The following is a 22,085-nucleotide window of genomic DNA, read 5'->3' on the forward strand; positions in this document are numbered from 1 at the left end:
TTAGCATTATTTTCTACTTATAAAGAAGCTCTTTGAAATTTGGCCCTGGCTTGAGGGCAATGATTTTAGCGTTGGGCAAGTTTACTCACAACCTGACAAGTGTAGCATTTTACAATTGCACAAAAACTCACTGTAATGTCTTTCAATTCTGTATCGAAGTACACTCGAAAATATTCCCCGAAGTTCAAATAAAAACAAAAAGTGTATATTCTTCTCCTTTTGGTTATTTTCCTGTTAAAAGAGTTCAGTGCTAATTTCATCAAACTCTTATAACTTAGGATTAATCTCACGACTTAGGACGAGTAAATTTCCCTATCCATAGACGTTAGGCCGCATTGAACCCATTCTAAGTTAGGACGAGTTACTCGTTTTTACTCGTGAAATTGGCTGCTGGTCTAGTAAACATTTTGAGCTACCAGCCCTAATGGTCATAGGGATTTATAAAAACCCTGGTATTTTATGAATTTGGGTTTTTATAGAAAGAAAAAAGCACCCATCAGTGTATGGCTAAATTCAAAATTGTAATATTCCAAATAATGTCTAACATGGCAAGTTGTGAACTAGTAAAAGGACTGAATACAGCTCTTATTAAAAATTGCAGTTGCAGCATTTTGTTATTCACAGTAAAAATTTGATGAAGTGAATGAAAGAGTTGGGACAAGGTCCTGCACGATTGAACGTTAAAGATCGAGTTGCTCATGTTTTATTCCCACTCATGAATGCACTTTTTGTTAAAAAACTTACTTGAAAAATCTATAAAACGGTTAATTTTCAACTCCTGTTTCGTAGGCCCTTCTGTTTTGTCCTCAGTCTCCATTTTCCAAAATTGCATGCGACGCCCAATGGTTGCGCATGAGCGCATACTGATAGATTTTGCATTGAGTACTGGTATGTATTGATTGCACTACACATCAATAAGCGCCCATGTAAGCTAGCGCTCCAGACTTTGTGTTTTACCACTCTTTACTATGTTTATGTCACACATTTTAACATGGCCATGTGACCTCCTCTCAACCAATCAGAGTGGATAAACTGTCCCAATAATTTTTCCACTTTCCTTTTCTCTTCTGATTTTCCCAATTTTCGACAAACAAATTTCATAGTATTTTCTGCAAACCTGACATGATTATATCTTGTCCATAAAAAGTTCAAAATTCTACTTAGTACAAAAATCTTCTTAAGTCTACATTTGAGGTCAAAACTAATTTGAAAACATGCTGTGCACAAAACGGTAAAACAGAACAGGTTGACTTTCAGAAAGCCATTTTACTTGAAGGGAGCCCTCGGCACAGAACTTACACAGCTAGCACAGATATTTGGCGCTTACACAGTAAGCAGAGAATGGTGGTCTAAGTACAGAATTCGGCGGTAAGCAGAGCCATGAAAATGGGTCCTGGTTGTTTTCTGGTTTGTCAGTCACGTGTATTACCTCTAAGAGATATTGTTTAAGCCTAGCAAATAGTTTGCTAAAAACTTCCCATTCGATGGATACAGAACTTAATTTCATGTTAGTGGAAAACGGCACTTACTGAAGCAGACAATCTGCGCTTAGTGTAAATATGTATGTCACAGGTGTAGCAACGACTTTTCACTTTAGTCCATGTGTACTTCAAGTTACTGTGCTTTTTTTTCTTACACACCTAGCGCAGAATTTAGGTGCTTACCCTGTAAGAAAAGTTTAATGACAATAAGCTCAGAATTCCACTGTAAACTGAGCCATGAATTGCGCCCCTGAGGGATTCCTGTTAAAAAAAAAGACTTAGTGGATGAAATAATGAGGTATTATTTCCTCCGATGTTTTCTCAACCTGTGGAGCCCACCTAAGCCCGGATGTAGGAGCCTCATTGTTTCAGGAGAAAGGCTGGTCATTGGAACAGCCCTCTGTGCCTCCCTCTGGACTTCACGCTCATTCACCCAAGAGTCTGGAAGGCTGTAAAGACATAGAACAAAAATAGTTAGTATTGGAATCACGGTCCGCCATTTGTGGAGCAAAAAGTTTTTGGTTCTATAAAATGTTTTACTGTTTTAGTTTTCTAAGGAAAAGGAAAAACTACACTATTTCGAGGTATATTTGTGTCGATCATTATATTCTAGCTTTAAAACAAATTTCAAATCGAATTCTATTTACAACAATCGCTTTTAATAAACCCAAAGCACCAATCTGCAGGTAATGCGTCCATGTAAAATAGTCTAAGTAAATCAGACATCGACACCAAAAAATTTATTAAAAATTTTTGACTTTAAGATCATAACCACTTACATGTTTTCTGGAGTCCAGTGAAGTAGAACTCGGACTTGATCATTCTGATCAACTCTTTTACCAACAACCTGAAACAAACAGCAAATTATTATTATTTGTTTTTATTAATGGTTTATTTATTTGAATAATTTTTTCTTAAAAAGGTTGACACCATTTAAGTTTAAAAAGTGTTTTTAAAGTTAAGAAAATTTAAATTCACAATGAATGGCTAAAAGCATACATTATGTACATCGAATACATATAAGCATGGTTTAGAAAAATATTGAAAAAAAATTGAAATTTACGATGAAAAGGTACATCAAAATATTTATAATTAACAGGTTAAAGCATGCATCAAATACACACATACACTAAACCATAAGCTATATGTACATGCAATCACCACATCATACTGCAGGCTGCAACTACTGCACCATTCAACACCCTATGGGTGGTATTGAATGGTCAGACAGTATGGCAGTTAAAGAGGTTGTGTCCTCGTACAATACAATAAGACTTTATCCTTCTTTTTTTTTTTTTAATCATAAAAATGTACCAATTTATAAAACCAATGTTAAAAATGGGTTAAAAATAGGATAAGAGTAGGCCTGAATGGAACATTAACAGTGAACAATAGATTGATAAATAGGCAGATCCTGAAAAAAGTACACTAAAAAAAGTACACTATACAACAACAATTATAGTAATCGGAGCAGGCTTGTGGCTGTACATTGAATTATAAACTCTCTCACAAAGTTCTGTGCACCCTCTGGCATATCTATGGGGAGAGCACCCACGCATGCTGTAACTGAGAGTAAAATAAATGTACAGCCACAGGTCTGCTTTGATCATCATAATAATAATAATTTATTTAGTTATTATGCACCCATTCTATAAAATGTACACAAGCAACAACAACAGCAAAAGGTCAATGATAAAATGATAACAGCAAAAGTCACAAAAGAAACACAACAAATGGTGACAGAGCCCTTCAATCAAGCTACAAAATCTAAGCCTCTTAAGACTAAAACTAAAATCTTACCTGACTGTGGAAGAGTATATTCCGTCCATGTCCTGCGGTATCAATCTGAGTTGATGAATTAATAGCCACAAGCTGATGGTGGAGTCTATCCATCGTACAGGTGTCAAAGAAATCATCCGTTTTAGCTGAATGTTTGGAAGGAAAAAAAAAAAAAAGAAGATAAATGAAACGAATCGTGTTCAACTAAATATGTAGGGAGGGGGTTAGTCAAGAGTTCTTGACGGTATTGGGCAACTTCCCTGACCCCATACATTACAACACCAATTCCAAACATGTTTAAAGAGGCAGGAATGATATATGACCCTGTGTGTGATAGAATTGGTAGTGGAGTGCACTTAAAGATACTGGACACCTTTGGTAATTGTCATAGACCAGTCTTCTCACTATGGTGTATCGCAACATGTGCACAAAATAACAAACCTGTGAAAATTTGAACTCAATTGGTAGTCAAAGTTGTGAGATAATAATGGAAGAAAAAACACCCGTGTCACACGAAGTTGTGTGCTTTCAGATGCTTGATTTCTTTGGTTTATTACCAGAAACACATAATAAAAATAATAGCTCTTCCATCGAGCTAATCGCATTTGACGTATTATACCTTGTGAGAATCGTCTCTTGAACTTCAATCTTTTCTTCTTCATCATCCTGCCGGGACTGTCTTCCTTACTCCTGGGCGTCTTCTGTACTGCTTGCTCACTCAGATGAGTTTGTACGTGACGGAGTTGCCCACTTTCTGTTGGGAAACTCATCAAGCATCCAGCCAAGAGGCAACGGAAGGGTTTATCCCCACAGTGGGGTAAGACATGCTTGAAGAGCCACGAACGAGAGCTGGAAGGCGTGTTGAACCATTTACAGCCGTCCCACAAACAGACGTACTTCTTTACCCCCTTGTCCACCTTGAGAGCAAAACAAAACAAAAACACAGGAAAATTAATTAAGGAGAAAATAGAATGAGCTGTTGCAAACTGCTTACCAACCAAAAGGGCCTATGGTATGAACGAAAAAAAAATATTGAATGGCCTGACCTTTCGACCCTAGCAGTCTTTCTTTGTTTAGCCTTCAAAAAAGACTCTGCTAGGGTCGAAATGACCTAGCACCTCCCATCAGAACATTCCAGTGTGAAACCAGACTCTCTGCTCTCCATTGCTCGTTACCAAGTAAGTTAACATTAACAACTATTTTGAGTAATTACCAATAGTTTCCAGTGCCTTTAACCCTTTTGTGCCCAAGGCTGTCAAAACACGTCAAATTGGACTTTGATAAACGGTCATAACTAAAAAAATACAACACCCATACATAACACCCTCACTCGGTTGTATAGAGTGATTGTTTGATGTGATGTTCAACAGGGGGCGCTATTGAAAAAGTTTGAGCAGCCCTGGAATTTCACGGAGGCCACGGCCTTCATTGCCCTAGTCTTGGCATTGGTGCCCCTTCAAAAGGTTCCCAAAGATTCATTGCCCTAGTCTTGGCATTGGTGCCCCTTCAAAAGGTTCCCAAAGATTCATTGCCCTAGTCTTGGCATTGGTGCCCCTTCAAAAGGTTCCCCAAGATTCATTGCCCTAGTCTTGGCATTGGTGCCCCTTCAAAAGGTCCCCAAGATTCATTGCCCTAGTCTTGGCATTGGTGCCCCTTCAAAAGGTTCCCCAAGATTCATTGCCCTAGTCTTGGCATTGGTGCCCCTTCAAAAGGTTCCCAAAGATTCATTGCCCTAGTCTTGGCATTGGTGCCCCTTCAAAAGGTTCCCCAAGATTCATTGCCCTAGTCTTGGCATTGGTGCCCCTTCAAAAGGTTCCCCAAGATTCATTGCCCTAGTCTTGGCATTGGTGCCCCTTCAAAAGGTTCCCCAAGATTCATTGCCCTAGTCTTGGCATTGGTGCCCCTTCAAAAGGTTCCCAAAGATTCATTGCCCTAGTCTTGGCATTGGTGCCCCTTCAAAAGGTTCCCAAAGATTCAACGATTGTCCAATAGAAGTGCCCTTTTCGAAATGAAAATGACACTGCCCTCTCAAAAATGAAATTCCAGGCCTGTTTGAGAATTAACACTGTTGAATTTTTTGTTGTTAACTCGTCTGTGTACCAAAGGGTTAAAAGAAAACCCCAAACCAAAGTATTTTTTCAATTTACTATACCTGTTTCTGGGCATGCTCAATCCGGACATGGTCGGCCAGATCCGCACTCGTATCTAGCTGCATATTGCACGATTCCCAGCGGCATATATAAGTGACCATCTTTTTCTGCGACGTCGGCGTTGTGCAACCGGATCCACTCGGTTGGAGTGAGGTCAGTGAGGAGTCACTACCGCTGTTACTACGAGGCATGATGTAAAGCCGGCCCTAGTGAAAAAGACAGGTCATTAGTCTAATAACATTACTAAAAATAATATTTATAAAGTGCCTTTTACAAAAACTCTGTACATTGTCTACAAATAAACACAAAATGTTAATAACTTTATTTAGTGTTAAAAGCAAATGAGTTTTTAACATGACTTTGAAAGATTCAAGGGAGGAGGCCTGACGGATGTGAAGAGGAAGATTGCTCCATAATGTAGGTGTGATGACTGTGAAGAAAGCCTGTTGGCCGCTACCGCCTGCAGGTGTTACACAGTTCTCTAGTTGCATTTTTTTGCAGTGAATGTTTTGCAGTCGTTGAACACGTTTCAACTGTTGCGAATCATTGCAAACATTTAGCTACCTCCCAACTTTTTATTTAGTTTTACTTGCATCTTGTACAATAAAAATTAATGCACCTACAGAGCAAACATTTACCTACCTCCCAACATGATCATGGCAGACGTGACAACAACGATCGGGGAAATCGACTGAACTCTCGACCAACTTACTAGTCTTATTTATTATTAATTTAACAAAGCCATTGGACCCTTTCGGTAAACAGTGTTGTCCAAGGCCCACACTTTGTGTACCACAACTTCTATATCAAATAACAAGCCTGTGAAAATTTAGGCTCAATCGGTCATCGGAGTCGGGAGAAAACAACGGAAAAACCCACCCTTGTTTCCGCGCGTTTCGCCGTGTCATGACATGTGTTTAAAATAAATCCGTAATTAACGAGAATTTATATTGTTTTACTGTTTTCTCAAAAAGTAAAGCATTTCATGGAATAATATTTCAAGAGAAGTCTTTCACCATTGCCTTCTGTAAACCCTGTAAGTTATTTGTAAATCGGTGAACTTTAATTTTTTTTTCTGAACCGAAAGGGTCCAATGGCTTTAAGGAACTTTCACAAAAACTGCCGTAAAACACCCCGACATTTTTTATGAAATGTAACTTGTAAACGACATTGAAGTAAATAAAACAATATTTACCTACTTTTGGTCACTTTCTTCCACCAAAAACGACACCTCCGTGACCCCCTCTCTCTCGTCTTTGGCCGCCGGTTTCTGTCCTGTGTGATGTGTACGTCTAGTGTCTTTGTCCGGTTAAAACATCAAACAGTCGTTGGCGCGTCGCAAAATCGCTTATGCTGCGCCCTCTCTCGGTCGGACAATCGCAGTCTTTTCGAAACCAAGGTTTTTGAGAAAGAGGGCCTGAAATTGGCAGGTAAAACTAATAATAGAAGAAACTAAACACTTAATTGCATGACACTGTGGCAATCCAGACTGTGGGCCACTACGAAGTTTAAGGAGTGCTAAGCCTAGTTTTTTTGTAAAAAATATGAGTTGACATTGAATAAAAAATGAGCTGAAATTAAAAAACAAATAATTTATGTCAAATCTGTATAAAATTATAGGCCGGAAATGAGTGGATGTCATTTTAAATTGACCTCCATGCTCACATGAAGTGTGAACCTGTAGCTTTACAACTTCAAAGACATTAACAAATATGAGCGTATATCCTTTCTTTTTTTCTTTTATTACTATTTCTGGATTTTTCAAAGATCCATAAACATTCTTAACTTATACACATTACATTATACAAATTTAAAGAAACTGTACAAGAAAATCACACTTTTTGAGGCCTATATATTTAATAATTAAAAATAATACTCTTATTTTCTTTGATGACCTGTGTTGTTTTTTATACACTGATATTGTATATACATTTTTACCATGATCTATGAACCAAAAATTAAGTTTTGTTTATTTGTTGCATTTGAAAATCATTTTGTAAACATTAGTTGAACAAAGTATAGAAAATTAGTTAATAATAGTTTTTCAGTCAAGTGGATTTCCCACATTACAATAATCTGCAAGATTTAACCATAATTTTGGGAGTCAATATCACCATGTGTACCTTCTTGTTTTGCTTTAAAGGCAGTGGACACTATTGGTAATTGTCAAAGACTAGCCTTCACAGTTGGTGTATCTCAACATATGCATAAAATAACTAACCTGTGAAAATTTGAGCTCAATCGGTCCTCAAAGTTGCGAGATAATAATGAAAGAAGAAAACGCCCTAGTCACAAGAAGTTGTGTGCGTTTAGATGGTTGATTTCGAGACCTCAAGTCCTAAATCTGAGGTCTCGAAATCAAACTCGTTGAAAACGACTTCTTTCTCAAAAACTATGGCCCATTTCTCACAATGTTTTATACCATCAACCTCTCCCCATTACTCGTTACCAAGAGAGGTTTTATGCTAATAATAATTTTGAGTAATTACCAATAGTGTCCACTGCCTTTAAGCAGCTCTATGAAATTTTACCCTGGGGTCTCAATCTCATGCATAGAGCTGCTTAAAAGCAAAACACCTTTGCAACTCAAGAGTCTTACCAACTAGACAACCGAGATTGCCCGGTAGCTAGAGTCACCAATACTTTAATTGGATAGTCCACAATACTTCCATCATACCTTAGCCAAGTTGGTCAGGTATCCCCTACACACAATGACAGTGACAGGTACTTATTCTAAGCTTTAATGAAGTAGCAGACTATTTGTTGCTTCCAGCCTCGGTTTGGTTACATTGCGCTGAATTGGAGAAACAAAAAATGGCTGCTTTGTGATCAAAGTTCCATCATCAACCAAGTTCGGGTGGCAACTAGACTTGACTAGACTGACTAGACTAACCAGTAACCATAGAGTAGAGATTGACAATTTCGAGACATGCACTGGAGCATAGTCGACCATGGTCAAGTCCAGAGCTAAATCACAGTTTCTGGTCAAGACTATAGTCACTCACCCGCATTTGCTCATCATTGTTAGCAGTATAGTTATACAGAGTACTATCGGCGGGAATATTGGGGAGGAGGTAATTTGCATACGTTTGTCAATTGTATTTTTATGCCATGTCTAAATTGGCACCTACGGCTAGATTGGTGCACCATCATGCATTGAGCTAGACTTGTGGACAAGTCGTTAAATGTCTGTCGCGGTGATAGCGTTCCGACTCTCTCCGCGATTCCCGTGGTATTCTCGCGAGACTGCTGGCCCTGTGAGACAACTGGTTCGCACCACCACATTTGAACTAACTCACTGCAGCAGACCATTAACGATGTGTCCACAAGTCTAGCATGGAGCAACAGTTGCAGCTATAGCCCCGGCCGGCAAGGCGGAGTAAAGCCTGACATAGAGCGAAGAAAAGGAGGGTTTACTAATTTCAAGTAAGGGGTGTATGATCTTAAAATACAATCAAGTACTGCTGCTAAACATGTTCAGAATTAAAGACATAATATTCAAAGCAGTTTACCTGTCCTTACTCTATGCAACACCCAATTCAAAGAAGTACACTAACATAAACCAAGATTGTTCACCATGGCAATTCACTTAAATTACAATATTATTAAAACATTAAAAGAACATAGAATTAAAAAAGGATATTTTTTGATGAATTTTGCCAAGTACACAAACCTACTGAAAATCAAAATGAAAGTTATCATCGAAGAGCATCACCATGATCACAGTAGACCCAAGACTTAAAGGCAGTGGACACTATTGGTAATTGTCAAAGACTAGCCTTCAAAGTTGGTGTATCTCAACATATGCATAAAATAACAAACCTGTGAAAATTTGAGCTCAATCAGTCATCGAACTTAATAATGAAAGAAAACAACACCCCTGTCACACGAAACTGTATGTGTTTAGATGGTTGATTTCGAGACCTCAAGTTCTAAATCTGAGGTATCGAAATCAAATTCGTGGAAAATTACTTCTTACTCTAAAACTTTGGCACTTCAGAGGGAGCCGTTTCTCACAATGTTTTATACCATCAACCTCTCCCCATTACTCGTCACCAAGAAAGGTTTATTGCTGATAATTATTTTGAGTAACTACCAATAGTGTCTACTGCCTTTAATTCTGTGACACTGAGAACTGAGTTGTGCAAGTCTCCCACGTATTTTAACTTTTCTATGAGCCTTGTATCGTAAGATGACCAAACAGATACAAGGAAAGTACATAAGGCACAGGAGGACTTGGGACTTTGAGTGGCAAAGCTAAGAAAACCCCCAAACAAAAGATTTCCCCTGGTGTCCACAGTTACAACTGGGCCCAATGTTATGGCTCTCTGCTTACCAGAAGCAAAGAGTCTGCGCTTGTGCAAACAGGAAACTCTAAGCTCGTCAAGTGTAGTTCACAGGTTAGCCGGATCTTGAGTGTAAGCGCTGAATTACGCGGTAAGCAGATTCATGACATTGTGCCATGGTGTGACCAAGCCCTCTCCTGTACGAAACCCATGGAATGCATGTCCCCTAGTAGTACATGTTACACAATCAACCTGCAGCATTTTAAGTTGTACATTTTATACTTGTATATATACATGTTAAAACAATAACGCTAATACATAAAACAATAACGCTATACATATACATAATTAACCAAAAATTAGCACAAATCAATAGAATGAGATTCGATTGGTGGGGAATGGAGGAATTTAGAGGTCTACATTTTTTACACCAAACATTGAGAGACCGTGTAGAGGCCTAACTAAAAAGCACAGAGAGGGCCATTTGGAAACAACCCCTTTCAGGGAATGTGTCTGGAAATATTGCGAAATGTCACTTTTGATTTTTGAAGAAAAAAAATGTAAAAAAAAAGAAATGCCAGGAACAATACAAACGCCAGCCAGGGAGGAAACGGCCTCTGCTACCCCTTGTACTGGCCGTTGTGCCCCTTCAAAAGTTTCCAATAGACTTTTAAATTTAGCAACAGTAGTGCCTTCTTTGCACAATAAAAACGGCCTTGCCCTCTCAAAGTTGAAATTTCTCAAAAAGAACCTCAAGGAACGTAAAACAAAGATCGCAAATACTCGGAAAACACCGCTGGATGAATTTTAGCTGCAATTGACCCCTTGCACGCACATCACCTGCGACGACTGTCGTAAATCACCGTTTCGGTTGGCAGTTATGTTTACGTGTAAACGCTGCGCCGCCTTAAATGAGCACTTCACTGAATAACGCATGTTGACATTGACCACCAGAATGGCACCTCATAGATTATTCTGATGACGACGGTGAATAGGGTCAATTGTGGTATTACACACATATAGTTCAATCAACTCTGTACTTTGGTAGACCATTCTGTGTTTAATTTCTCGCACTCCCTTTTCATCGTTTCGGTAGTTCTGAGCATTTCTGAGCAGGGTTTTAAATTATGGCAAGTCTGCTGCCACTAGTGTCCTAAAAGTCTCCCATTCACAAATGCCCGACAAAAATCCTTACACTACATCAGAAATACCCTGCAAAGTATAAATGTGACCCAACCTTAAAGGGTTTGTGTACTTTTTGTAACACAAAACACAATGTCCACAGATTTACATAAATTTAAAACTAACAACGTTTGAAGATGTTGATAGCAGAAATATTACTTGCTGAGGTGCTTCAGTTTTTGAGAAATGAGTAAAACAATGTCATGAAAATATGTGTTTACATGCTAAGATGATTTTTGTCTCATGATCACCGAGACGAACATTATTTTCATGACATTGTTTTACTAATTTCTCACAAAGCAAGTAATATTTTCATATCTGTTGACATTGTGTTTTTTGTCCTACAAAAAGTACCCAGACCCTTTGACACAAAATAATAATAAATCTAAAATTTCCACAGATTCTTCTGAGCACTGTAACATTATGATTTTGGGTTGAACAAAGATAAATTAACTAGCGCGGGATTTTAACCTGCGGCCAACGAATTTAAGTATGGAGGCTGATAAAATTTGAAGAAAGCAGATTAAGAACACCATTACAGGACATTACAAAAGTTAAGTTTCGTCCTCTCCCTCGTAATTGCTAAAATAATAGAGTAATTAAAAAAATGATATATTAATAATACGTAGAATTGCCAAGGTGGGTTATGGTACACTTTTAGGCTCTTTAAGATTCAATGAAAATACACATAATCACTATCAAAACACAGTCATCATCTAAACGTTAAAAATATCTGATAAAATTTAACCACAAGAATTTGTCGTTTAGGATTTTGTGTATTTACAATGCATATACAGTGCCACGTGCAGGCACTCAACTTCAACAAGTGAATAGATTTAGTTTTCATATTAAAATATATAATGTATATCATATATTAATGTCCAAAAAGTGTATGATAACGTACGCTTCTGGATTATTTACAGTTTTAACGGGAATGGGACGACAAACAAAAGGAAAGCAAATCCTTAGGGTGGCATTGGGGGTGTTTTTTTAATTTGGCAAAAAGTTACCCATCATGTACTCTCTGTCTAGTTCCTAGGTTCTGTTATAAAGATATCTATTAAGTAGCTAATCATTTCAAAAGCACCAGTCTGATTGAATGGACATAAAAAGCTTTAGGCTTTGAACATGGTCAGGGCCAGATATTGAAAAGGTGTTCAATAGGAAATACTGCTAAGCGAGTTTGTTTGCTAAGCAGAATATCAGTTAAGCACAACTCGTAACAATGCGAACTTGATACAATTTTGGCTGTAACCTGATTTTGCTAAGCAAGATTTGGCTGTGCTTAGCAAGTTTTGTACTTTATAGGCTTCATGAAATTGGGCCCCACTGCTACATGTAGTTTTGATAAATAACAAAATTTCTTAACAATGCTTAGAGTAATTTCAAGGTATTCTGGACATAAATGTTAAATAAAGAGTATATTTTCAAGTGACAAATCACGAGTTAGTAGATAACAATAAGTAACTTTTGATGCATTAGATTAGAGTCATGGATTCGTAAGGGCCATAGAGAGCGAGCTCTAGCACTCCCAGACAGCAACTGAGCACGGCACTCTGTGTGCTCTATATGGGCACAGGACACTATTGGTAATTACTCAAAATAATTGTTAGCATAAAAACACTTACTTGGTAACGAGCATGGAGAACTGTTGATAGTATAAAATATTGTGAGAAATGGCTCCCTCTGAATTAACTCAATTTTTTAGAAAGAGGTAATTTCTCACTCAATTATTAAAATACTTCAGACCTGAAGCCTTTTACTAGGTATCTGAAAGCACATCAATTTGTGCAACAAGGGTGTTTTTTTCTTCTTTCATTATTCCCTAGCAACTTGGATGACCAAGTGAGTAAAAAATTCACGCATTTGTTATTTTGCGCTTATGTTGGGATTCACCAAGTAAGAATACTAGTCTTTGACCAATTTACCAAAGGTGTCCAGTGCCTTTAATACAAGTCAACAAGTGGTTCCTAATTCTTTAGACTTGAAAGTATCGTCCTGAGATATGATCGGTGTATAGTCTCACCTGCAAGTCAACTACAACGTGACGTGATAATAGTGCTAATGGTGGGCTGGGGGTGGAGGGGGGCGTCACCAGTGTCCAATAGTTTTCAGTGCCCGACACCAACTGCGCATTTGCAATGGCATCGGTAACACCCGTTTTAGACAAGCGCTCCAGAGTCACGCAGAACCAAATTCTGAGTTCAGTTCACGAAAAGTTCTACGTCTGAAACAGACGAACTTGATCTTTGCTGAAGTTTTAATGAACATTCCTAATGAATCTATGTGATAACATCAATTGCCTGTTAGTATCTTCATCGAGGGCGGGGATACCTTAGCTTGACAGTGGCATGACAGCTTGGGTTGGGGGGGGGGGGGGGGGGGGGTTGTGACCATTTCACCTAGTGGTATTTGAGGTGTGGCCACTGATGATGGCTTGCGAGCGTCGGTTGGAGGCTTGACGTTGCCTGGCAAGGAATGACTGACCGGTGGAGGAGTTTGCTAGCCTGTCCTCAGCCGCCTTACGGTGCATGTGCATACCCTTCAAAAAAAGACAAAAAGACATGATGATAAGTCAGTGACGTTTGAAGCTTTGAGCAAGTTCTAGTGCCCAGCTTTACTTTGCGCCTTGAGCACCTCATTGTGGTGGATTTTGGCGCCTTTTAATTATTCTTTATTATTATTATTATTATTATTATTTACTGAGTGACAGATACGAGTGCTACATGAGAAGCCACTACTATTAGTATTATAGCAGTTGGCTAGTTTGTCCTCGGTCGCCCTACGGTGCATGAGCATAACCTTCAAGAAGAAGAAAAGAGACACGATGATAAATGACGTTTGAAGCTTTGCGTAAGTTCTAGTACTCGGCTTTACTGAGTGACAGAAATGAGCGCTCTATAAGAAGCCACTACTATTAGTATTATAGCAGTTGGCTAGTTTGTCCTCGGTCGCCCTACGGTGCATGAGCATAACCTTCAAGAAGAAGAAAAGAGACACGATGATAAATGACGTTTGAAGCTTTGAGTAAGTTCTAGTACTCGGCTTTACTGAGTGACAGAAATGAGCGCTCTATAAGAAGCCACTACTATTAGTATTATAGCAGTTGGCTAGTTTGTCCTCGGTCGCCCTACGGTGCATGAGCATAACCTTCAAGAAGAAGAAAAGAGACACGATGATAAATGACGTTTGAAGCTTTGAGTAAGTTCTAGTACTCGGCTTTACTGAGTGACAGAAATGAGCGCTCTATAAGAAGCCACTACTATTAGTATTATAGCAGTTGGCTAGTTTGTCCTCGGTCGCCCTACGGTGCATGAGCATAACCTTCAAGAAGAAGAAAAGAGACACGATGATAAATGACGTTTGAAGCTTTGCGTAAGTTCTAGTACTCGGCTTTACTGAGTGACAGAAATGAGCGCTCTATAAGAAGCCACTACTATTAGTATTATAGCAGTTGGCTAGTTTGTCCTCGGTCGCCCTACGGTGCATGAGCATAACCTTCAAGAAGAAGAAAAGAGACACGATGATAAATGACGCTTGAAGCTTTGCGTAAGTTCTAGTACTCGGCTTTACTGAGTGACAGAAATGAGCGCTCTATAAGAAGCCACTACTATTAGTATTATAGCAGTTGGCTAGTTTGTCCTCGGTCGCCCTACGGTGCATGAGCATAACCTTCAAGAAGAAGAAAAGAGACACAATGATAAATGACGCTTGAAGCTTTGAGTAAGTTCTAGTACACAACAAACTTAGGGTTGACTATTTTGACTAAAACCCAGGCTGGTCGTCCATTGGTTGACTAATGTAGTCGACCGTTTGGAACCAGCCTCACAATAATATCTTCCGCGGTACTGGTAGCCTTGTTTTCATGCTAACCAGTGTAAAGTGCACAAGGGGACCAGAGACCGTGACATTTGATGCTTTGACCAAGTTCTAGTTCTCAGCTCAACAAAGTGGTGGATATGAGGGCTATATATAAGAAGCCACTATTATTAGTATTATTACTGCGGTCGACCACAAAATGATTCTAATAAAAAGGTAGGCATAAAAAAATCAGAGATATAACAGCAAACACAACATGAACAAATAACACCCAAACACAAAGTCAGCCAATTACAAATGCGTAAATAATTTAAATTATGCTTAAAAGCTTAAGAGCGAATGAATGATGTAGGTTAGAAAACGACTTACCATATTATACCAAGCTGAAACTATAAGCTTTTCCTCCCCATCTCTCATTACCTTCGATTTCTCTCGCTCATGCTTTAAAAGTAAAAAAGAAGATTGCGTATTTCATCAACACATTCCCTGTAAGGGAACGATTTCATCCAGCCATTGTGCATTTTAGCAAAGTAGTTAGAATAATTTGGGTTGAACAAGAAAAAACTGACTTGGGTGGGTTTTGAACCAACAACCTCTGGTTTGAGGTGCTGTTAAACGTTTCTTATTTTGAACCAAAACAATTCTGAATTATTTTGGATCTTAAAGCCCTTGCTGATGTGAGTTCATACATGCATGTTTTGATAGGAAAATGAAATGGAAGAAAAAAAACCCAAAAATATTGTACATCCACCACATTTTGAAAGATACATCCGGCAGTTTATTGTTAATAAAGCATCAAATTTCTAAAACAAAAGAAATTTTTTGTGTCGCGTTATTTGTGTTAACATTTTTTACTGCAAAAAAATTGATTAAATAAATGAACACTGTTAGCGAAATCTTTACGTTTTTTTTCCCGGTTATACAGAAATAAATGGTCTCTAATGGGTTAAAAGACAACCCATCCCAGCACCCCTTCCTCCCCTCCTCTTACCTCCAAGTGCTCGATGATTTTCTGTTTCTCATGAAGCTGCGTCTTAAGGAGCTGTATCTCATTAGTGCTTGCCGGACTCTGTTTAGGGTCCAGGGTTCGAATCACGCTCTTAGCCTTCTCCAGGTATTTCTTGTAGCGCTCCTCCATGGCGTGCATGTCCTCCTCTTTCTTGTTCAGCATGTCTTGGAGCTTGGTCACCTGACCGGCTGGTGGTTCAAATAAGAATAAATTCTCCTCTTAAAGAAATAATTGAATGTTGAAGCGCCTTGAGCCCCACTGAGTGACGGATATGACCGCTATATATGAGGCCATTATTATTAAAGGGAAGGTACAGGTTTGTTAATCATTCTTTAAGGCACTGGATACTGTTGGTAATTGCTCAAAACAATTGTTAGCATAAAAACTACCGTGTTAGCGATCAATGGAGAGATGTTGATAGTAAAAAACATTGTGAGAAACGGCTCCCTCTGAAGTAATGTTGTTTTTGAGAAAGAAGTTATTTCTCTCAAAAAATATTTGAATTTGATTTTGAGACCTCAGAGTTTTGAGGTCTCGAATTCAAGCATCGTGTGACAAGGGTTTGTGTTCTTCCATTATTATCTCGCAATTTCAACGACCAATTGAGTTGAAACTTTCACAGGTTTGTTATTTTGTGGATCTGTGTGTTGAGATACACCAAGTGAGAAGACTGGTGTATGAAAATTACCGAAGGTGTCCAGTATCTTTAAAGATAATTATATTAAAACTTCTGGCTGGAAGCCAACATCAGCTTACAATAGTATAACAACATTTTGGAATCATTTCACTTTGAAGTAATGTAGTCATGTAAAAAGGTATAATTTTTGATGCTTCAACATTTGAATCTGAGAGTAGTCTTACTGTAGTAACGTTGGTAAGAATGTTTGTCGATACAAAAAGGCTACCACAGGTTATTTTGTATATCTACATTCCCAGAAGTTAACAACAATTGCTCAGATTGTTACTATGGGTTACTTAGGGTATAAGGTTTCAGGAAGATGTAGGTTTACTTACAGCTTGTTACATACTTGGGCTCCAGATCATCAATGTAGGATCTGTTGCGTCGAAGTTCAGTATCGGTCTCACGTAGCTTCTCTCTGTAAAAAAAAAAATAATAAATAAAGACAAATGAATTACTGTGAAACTGTATCTTTTTTGTCAACACATTTGAAAGGACATCACCAGTCATGAAACAAAATCTTAGCCCGTAAAAAACCTTACAAAATATATTCCATTATAATAGTGACTTCTTCTATTGCACACATATCCAATACTCAGTGACGCTCATTGTGCTACAGCATTCAGTACTTTCCTGCAAGGTATTGTGGGACCTATTCCTTCACATAGCACTGTGTAAAGATTTCAAAGGTGCTGTGCCAATCAAACCAGGAACACCGGGGTGAACCCCTACACAAGCCGACACAATACTGAACAGGTTTCTGTAATCGGGGAGATTTGGGTTTTGTCTCATCAGAACATTGACAAAGCCATTGGACACTTTCGGAACAAAAACAAACAAAAAAGTTCACAGATTTACAAGCAACTTACAGGGTTTACAGAAGGTAATGGTGAAAGACTTCTCTTGAAATATTATTCCATGAACTGCTTTACTTTTTGCGAAAACATTAAAACAATTATCAATTCTCGATTACGGATTTAGTTTAAACACATGTCATGACACGGCGAAACGTGCAGAAACAAGGGTGGGTTTTCCTGTTATTTTCTCCCGACTCCGATGACCGATTGAGCGTAAATGTTCACAGGTTTGTTATTTCATGTATAAATTGTGATACACAAAGTATTGGCCTTTGAACAATACCGTTTACCGAAAGTGTCCAATGTTCCAATGACTTACTTGTGCTCATTCAGCTTCAGTCTCAGATCTTGATTCTAGAAGACGGGAAGAATAAATAATGTTAGATTTCATAAAAATGATTGAAGACAACAAAATAAATATTTCAGAGAAATGAAATTGGGGCGGCCAGGTTGGCTCAGCGGAATTTTTTCTCAACTTCCAACTCTGGGACCTGGTTTGAATCCTGCAGGGGTTCTTCTATGTGGATAGGGTTTTCAGTCCCTACTTTTCCTGAAATAAGTGTCTGGGGTTTGTCTGCCACATCTAAAACTGAAATGGTGTCTTCTTCATATGGGGTTCTTGGCTGGTATGGTGATTAAGTTTGCTTGTCTGGGAATCTTGTGTTTTTTAACCAGAGTAAATACATAGAGTTGGTTTAATTATGTTTTTTAAATTATATTAGTTTTTTAGAATATTAGTAAACGGGTGTAGTTAATGACAACACATATGTAAAAGAAGTAAAGTAAGAAGCTTAGCATGTTAGAAAAATTGCATCTGTTAAGCTAACTACCAACACAAAGACCCCTATGAGGAAGACCACTCATTGGCTGAGAATTGCGCATCGCACATACATGTGCGCATTGTGCCGATGGCGACCACTGTGCAGGGTTCATACATACACAATAATAGTACGTGCACAGAAGGGCATCAGTTGCATGTCGAAACGAAGAGATCTATGCGCTCGAAATATTAAACAGTTTCAATTGGGTTTTTGTTAATGTGTGAAGAAAGCTACAACTACGGGAGTGCCTAAAAAGTCTCAATGGTAGTAGCATACTAATTGCATCAGTTCCATTAACAGACTGTCCAACACTTCCATTTTCCAGCTCATTGAAATAAGGCCCAGACTTTTAAGACACTACCTTGACCAGTAAAAGGAAATCTCTACAGTGAACCACACGCTGACACAAACTGCTTGCATGAGGATGTTATAAGCCTTTTGAGATATGATGCACACAATGCTACAACACTATAAGGTTTGGGTAAATTTGTGTACACCCAAACCAAACAGTACACTCAGATCCGCCTATCAGATCCGCCATACCTCAAAAAGGCTCAATGCATTAAACACTAAATATTTAAAAGAATCTTGAAGTGATTCACTTATTTCGAGCATGGCAACCTATTGACCAAGCCTGGGCGACTATTGCGACTAGTGTCAAGTTCGCGACTATTAATTGCTTAGTCGAGTCGTGACTACCGTTTTTCAACTACTCGGTTACACTTCTACAAAAATAGTCACAACTTCCTGCTTGGTGAACCAATTATGTAACTCATGACGATTCACGACAACATATCCAACTTACGAAACATAATCAGAAATCATTGACGCGATCCTTCAAGTCTAGCGCGAATTTTACTGAACTGCGCCTGCGCCAAACAATATTCTGCAATGCATCTTGGGATTAAAAACTAATCGCTACTGGTGTCGAACTCGCGACTTTTTGAAGCGTGGCTAGTTGAGTTATAATTTTCACAAGTCGCCCAGGCTTACTGTTCACATCGGGGACTGTTACAAAAGATATCGGGGTGGTGTGACAAACTGAGAAGGTCTTCCATTTTTTTCTTCCGATACATGTGGCCCACAAATAAACTAAAAGTCTAAGCAATGGGAGAACAAAAGATGCCCTTGGTTAACTAGGTGAACATGAGCATGCCAACCCAATTTGACATTGAGAGGTTTATTAAAAGTATTTCTTTCTTTATATACCACCATCTATTTTTTATGTTTTTTTGCTTATTTTATTTGAGTGGGGGGGGGGGTGTTGAAACTGTGCAATCTGCATGTTGTGACTTGTGCAAGGAGGAGAATGGTATGGAGAAACAAAAACAAACAAATGCTTATAATGGATGGATGGAATATGACGAATCGAAATGAACAAAAAAGTTAGTATGGTACTCACAAACTGGTTAATCCATCCATGCAATCCAGGCACAGTGGTTAGAATGTAATACAAAGAAATACCATGAGTTAGGTTACCAGACACAGAGAGATCTTGACATGCATGCCGGAAACCAAAAAATGAACCAATTAAAATGAAAGGAGACAATTTTAGAACATGCAGGGCGTCAGTCAAGATTAAATAACACTTCACACAATGGCAAGGTTTTATTGGCAGGAGAGTACTGGCTCAGTTTAACAAAACACTTGCAGAGCCACTGGAGGCAATTGCCTTCGTGCCCCTGGTCATATTTTGGTGCCCTTGAAATGCTCCAGTAGAAATTTACAACTTCCTTGTAGGGTGCCCCAAGGAGAAAATGCCTTCGTGCCCTTGCCCTTTCATGAACAAAGCATACAGGACTGCACTAGTGTCACAAATGTCCTAGATTTGGGTTGGCTTGGCCATTATGTTGGGCCTTTCTATATGGTTTGGCCATATTCAGTATTAAGGCATGCAGCTGCAATTTGCTGGGGGCACAGAAAACAGAGGCAGTGTCAGGCACAGCGGAACTTTGACCTGTGTTTTCAAACTTTCATCTCCAAAGCAGAGGAATCAAAAACAGGGAAATCAGAGATAATCTGCTGAAAAAAAATGCAGACCCACAAAACGCATAAAGGCCAGGCCTGGAATCACAGGAGGCCACGGAGGACATGGCCCTCGTTGCCCCTGGTCTTGGCCTTAGTGCCCTTTGCAAAATCCAAATGGCCTTGCCCTTTCAGAGATGAAATTCCAGGCCTGACATACCCCCACAATGTACAATTTGTCCAGGATTATAGGATGGTAAGGCACAAAGGTACATTTAGAGCATAAATTGGAAATATCATCAATCAACAACAGAGGGGGGAGAAAACACAAATCTGACATAAAGACAATAAAACTCTACATGGCAGGAAACGCATGCTACAATCCTCCCATGCTATAATGCAGACAGATTTAAAATATAAAATGCAATAAAGCCAAAATAATCTTGTATAATATGGGTGGTTCTAGTGTAGATAAATTTGGGGTGTTCCTGCCTCGCTGACTTAAATTCTATACCCATATCAACTGCCACAGGGGAACGTTGCCACCTACATAACTCCTAGGGCTAAAACAAGGTTACCCCTCCGTCTGGAGAAAATAGGTTCAAATCTGCTGTACTAAAGTTCTCAATGTTCACCCCAAAATAAAACAAAAATTTTGATTTCAATGGCATTACTCCTATTAGTTCTAGTAGCCATTAAAAAATCAATCATCAAGTTTAATACCACACAAATTAAAACAACACAACAACCGAAAAAGATAAAAAGGAAAAACAAAAATCAATCTGTAAATCAAAACTGATTAGTACGATAATGACAACAGGCAGCACAGCAAGCAATTCCAAACGTATGCAAGCAGGCAAATTTAAGGTCAAATTCATTCTCAGGGGTTACCTCTTGGCTTTGTTTCTGGGAAGACTGGAGTGTGAACGGTGAGGAATAAATGTGGACATATAACACAGATTGTTAATGTGGATTAAAAAAAAAAAAAAAAAAAAAAAAGCACCAATCAGAAAAAACGCAAAATAACCCTTGTGAAAAGACAAGTATTATATTCATTATCTTCCAGTACACGCTAATCCTCCAATCAGATTTGCAGAATGGAGGGGTGATATAAACCTATATTGCACAGCTATATCACTACCATGCATATTATGTGTTCTATGTCAAGCGCCAAGTTTGCTTGAAGATAAATACATTATCACATGCGTTTGTGGAAATACGGAAAGATATAGCGCGTCTGCATCCCATATGGGTAGCAGATGCACTATATTTTTCCATATTCCACTCGCGCTTGTGCGATAACTTATAATATCGGAGGAGGTACGTTATTTTATTTGAAAAATCAGCTGGCAGCTATATTAGATAATGGTTTTTATCAACCACTGGCATTCCATCAGTACCAGAGTTTAAGGCACTAGACGACTTTGGTAATTGTCAAAGACGAGTAATCACACTCGGTGTATCCCAACATAGCCACAAAACAACAAATCTGTGAAAATTTTGACTCAATTGGTCTTCGAAGTTGCAAGAGAACAATGAAAGAAAGAAAAACACTCTTGTTGCACAAGTGTGTAATAAAAGGCTTCAGTCCTGAAGTCTTTTAATATTTGAGAGAGAAATTAACTCTTTTTCAAAAACTAAGTTCTTTTCGAGGGAGCCATTTCTCACAATGTTTTATACTATCAACAGCTCTCCATTGCTTGTTAACAATTAAGTGTTTATGCTAACAGTTATTTTGAGTAATTACCAGTGTCCAGTGCCTCAAAGACTACCGTCTGTTTTGTTGATCAAAGCACTGCATCAACGATATTGCACTAGTCCTACTACGCTAAAGAGATGCTACTGATGGCTAGCATCAAACCATGCACAAGTCTATGCGGTCAAAGCACTCCACCACACGACCAAAATAAGTGAACCACGCAGCATGATTTATACTACGGCCACTACGAATTCTACTCACCTTTGCATGTGACTCTTACAAGCCGTTTATCAATAAAGTAGTTGTATAAACATTCACCCTGGAACCCACTTCCCCAAGGCCAGTGATCCTGGCACAC

The 22,085-nt window shown here is 38.6% G+C and overlaps 2 protein-coding genes across 3 annotated transcripts in view; both read right to left on the reverse strand.

The window, feature by feature from the left end:
- Window positions 1-345: 345 nt before the first annotated feature.
- On the reverse strand, window positions 346-6,683 carry LOC117298041 (zinc finger protein aebp2-like). Of its 2 annotated transcripts, none has more exons than XM_033781268.1 (6): window positions 6,610-6,683; window positions 5,413-5,616; window positions 3,880-4,177; window positions 3,282-3,406; window positions 2,261-2,328; window positions 346-1,930 (listed from the first exon to the last, which is right to left on the reverse strand). In XM_033781268.1, exons 2-6 carry the CDS (start codon window positions 5,599-5,601, stop codon window positions 1,783-1,785), a joined length of 828 nt encoding a protein of 275 aa, XP_033637159.1. In that variant the 5' UTR covers window positions 5,602-5,616; window positions 6,610-6,683; the 3' UTR covers window positions 346-1,782. The 2 variants fall into 2 exon arrangements, with proteins under 2 accessions (XP_033637159.1, XP_033637160.1); XM_033781269.1 differs by having other exon boundaries at window positions 6,606-6,683.
- A 6,078-nt stretch (window positions 6,684-12,761) lies between these two features.
- LOC117297935 (protein Hook homolog 3-like) overlaps window positions 12,762-22,085 on the reverse strand; it is a 29,050-nt gene continuing 19,726 nt past the window's right edge. Inside the window, exons 14-20 of the mRNA XM_033781127.1 lie at window positions 20,920-20,943; window positions 19,466-19,468; window positions 17,562-17,596; window positions 16,721-16,803; window positions 15,689-15,894; window positions 15,067-15,138; window positions 12,762-13,420 (exon numbers count right to left, since the gene is read on the reverse strand). Coding sequence (XP_033637018.1) covers window positions 13,277-13,420; window positions 15,067-15,138; window positions 15,689-15,894; window positions 16,721-16,803; window positions 17,562-17,596; window positions 19,466-19,468; window positions 20,920-20,943 — 567 coding nt within the window. The 3' untranslated portion in view covers window positions 12,762-13,276. The remainder of the gene's footprint in view (window positions 13,421-15,066; window positions 15,139-15,688; window positions 15,895-16,720; window positions 16,804-17,561; window positions 17,597-19,465; window positions 19,469-20,919; window positions 20,944-22,085) is intronic.

Source organism: Asterias rubens, chromosome 12 (genome assembly GCF_902459465.1).
Source record: "Asterias rubens chromosome 12, eAstRub1.3, whole genome shotgun sequence".
Classification (NCBI taxonomy): Eukaryota; Metazoa; Echinodermata; class Asteroidea; order Forcipulatida; family Asteriidae; genus Asterias; species Asterias rubens.

Coding starts and splice junctions, on each gene's coding strand:
- LOC117298041 (XM_033781268.1), bottom strand. CDS start 5,601: ATGCCTCGTAGTAACAGCGGTAGTGACTCCTCACTGACCTCACTCCAA. Junction 4,178..5,412: donor TTGAGCATGCCCAGAAACAG/GTATAGTAAATT, acceptor TTTGCTCTCAAG/GTGGACAAGGGGGTAAAGAA. Junction 2,329..3,281: donor ATATACTCTTCCACAGTCAG/GTAAGATTTTAG, acceptor TGTTTGTTTCAG/GTTGTTGGTAAAAGAGTTGA.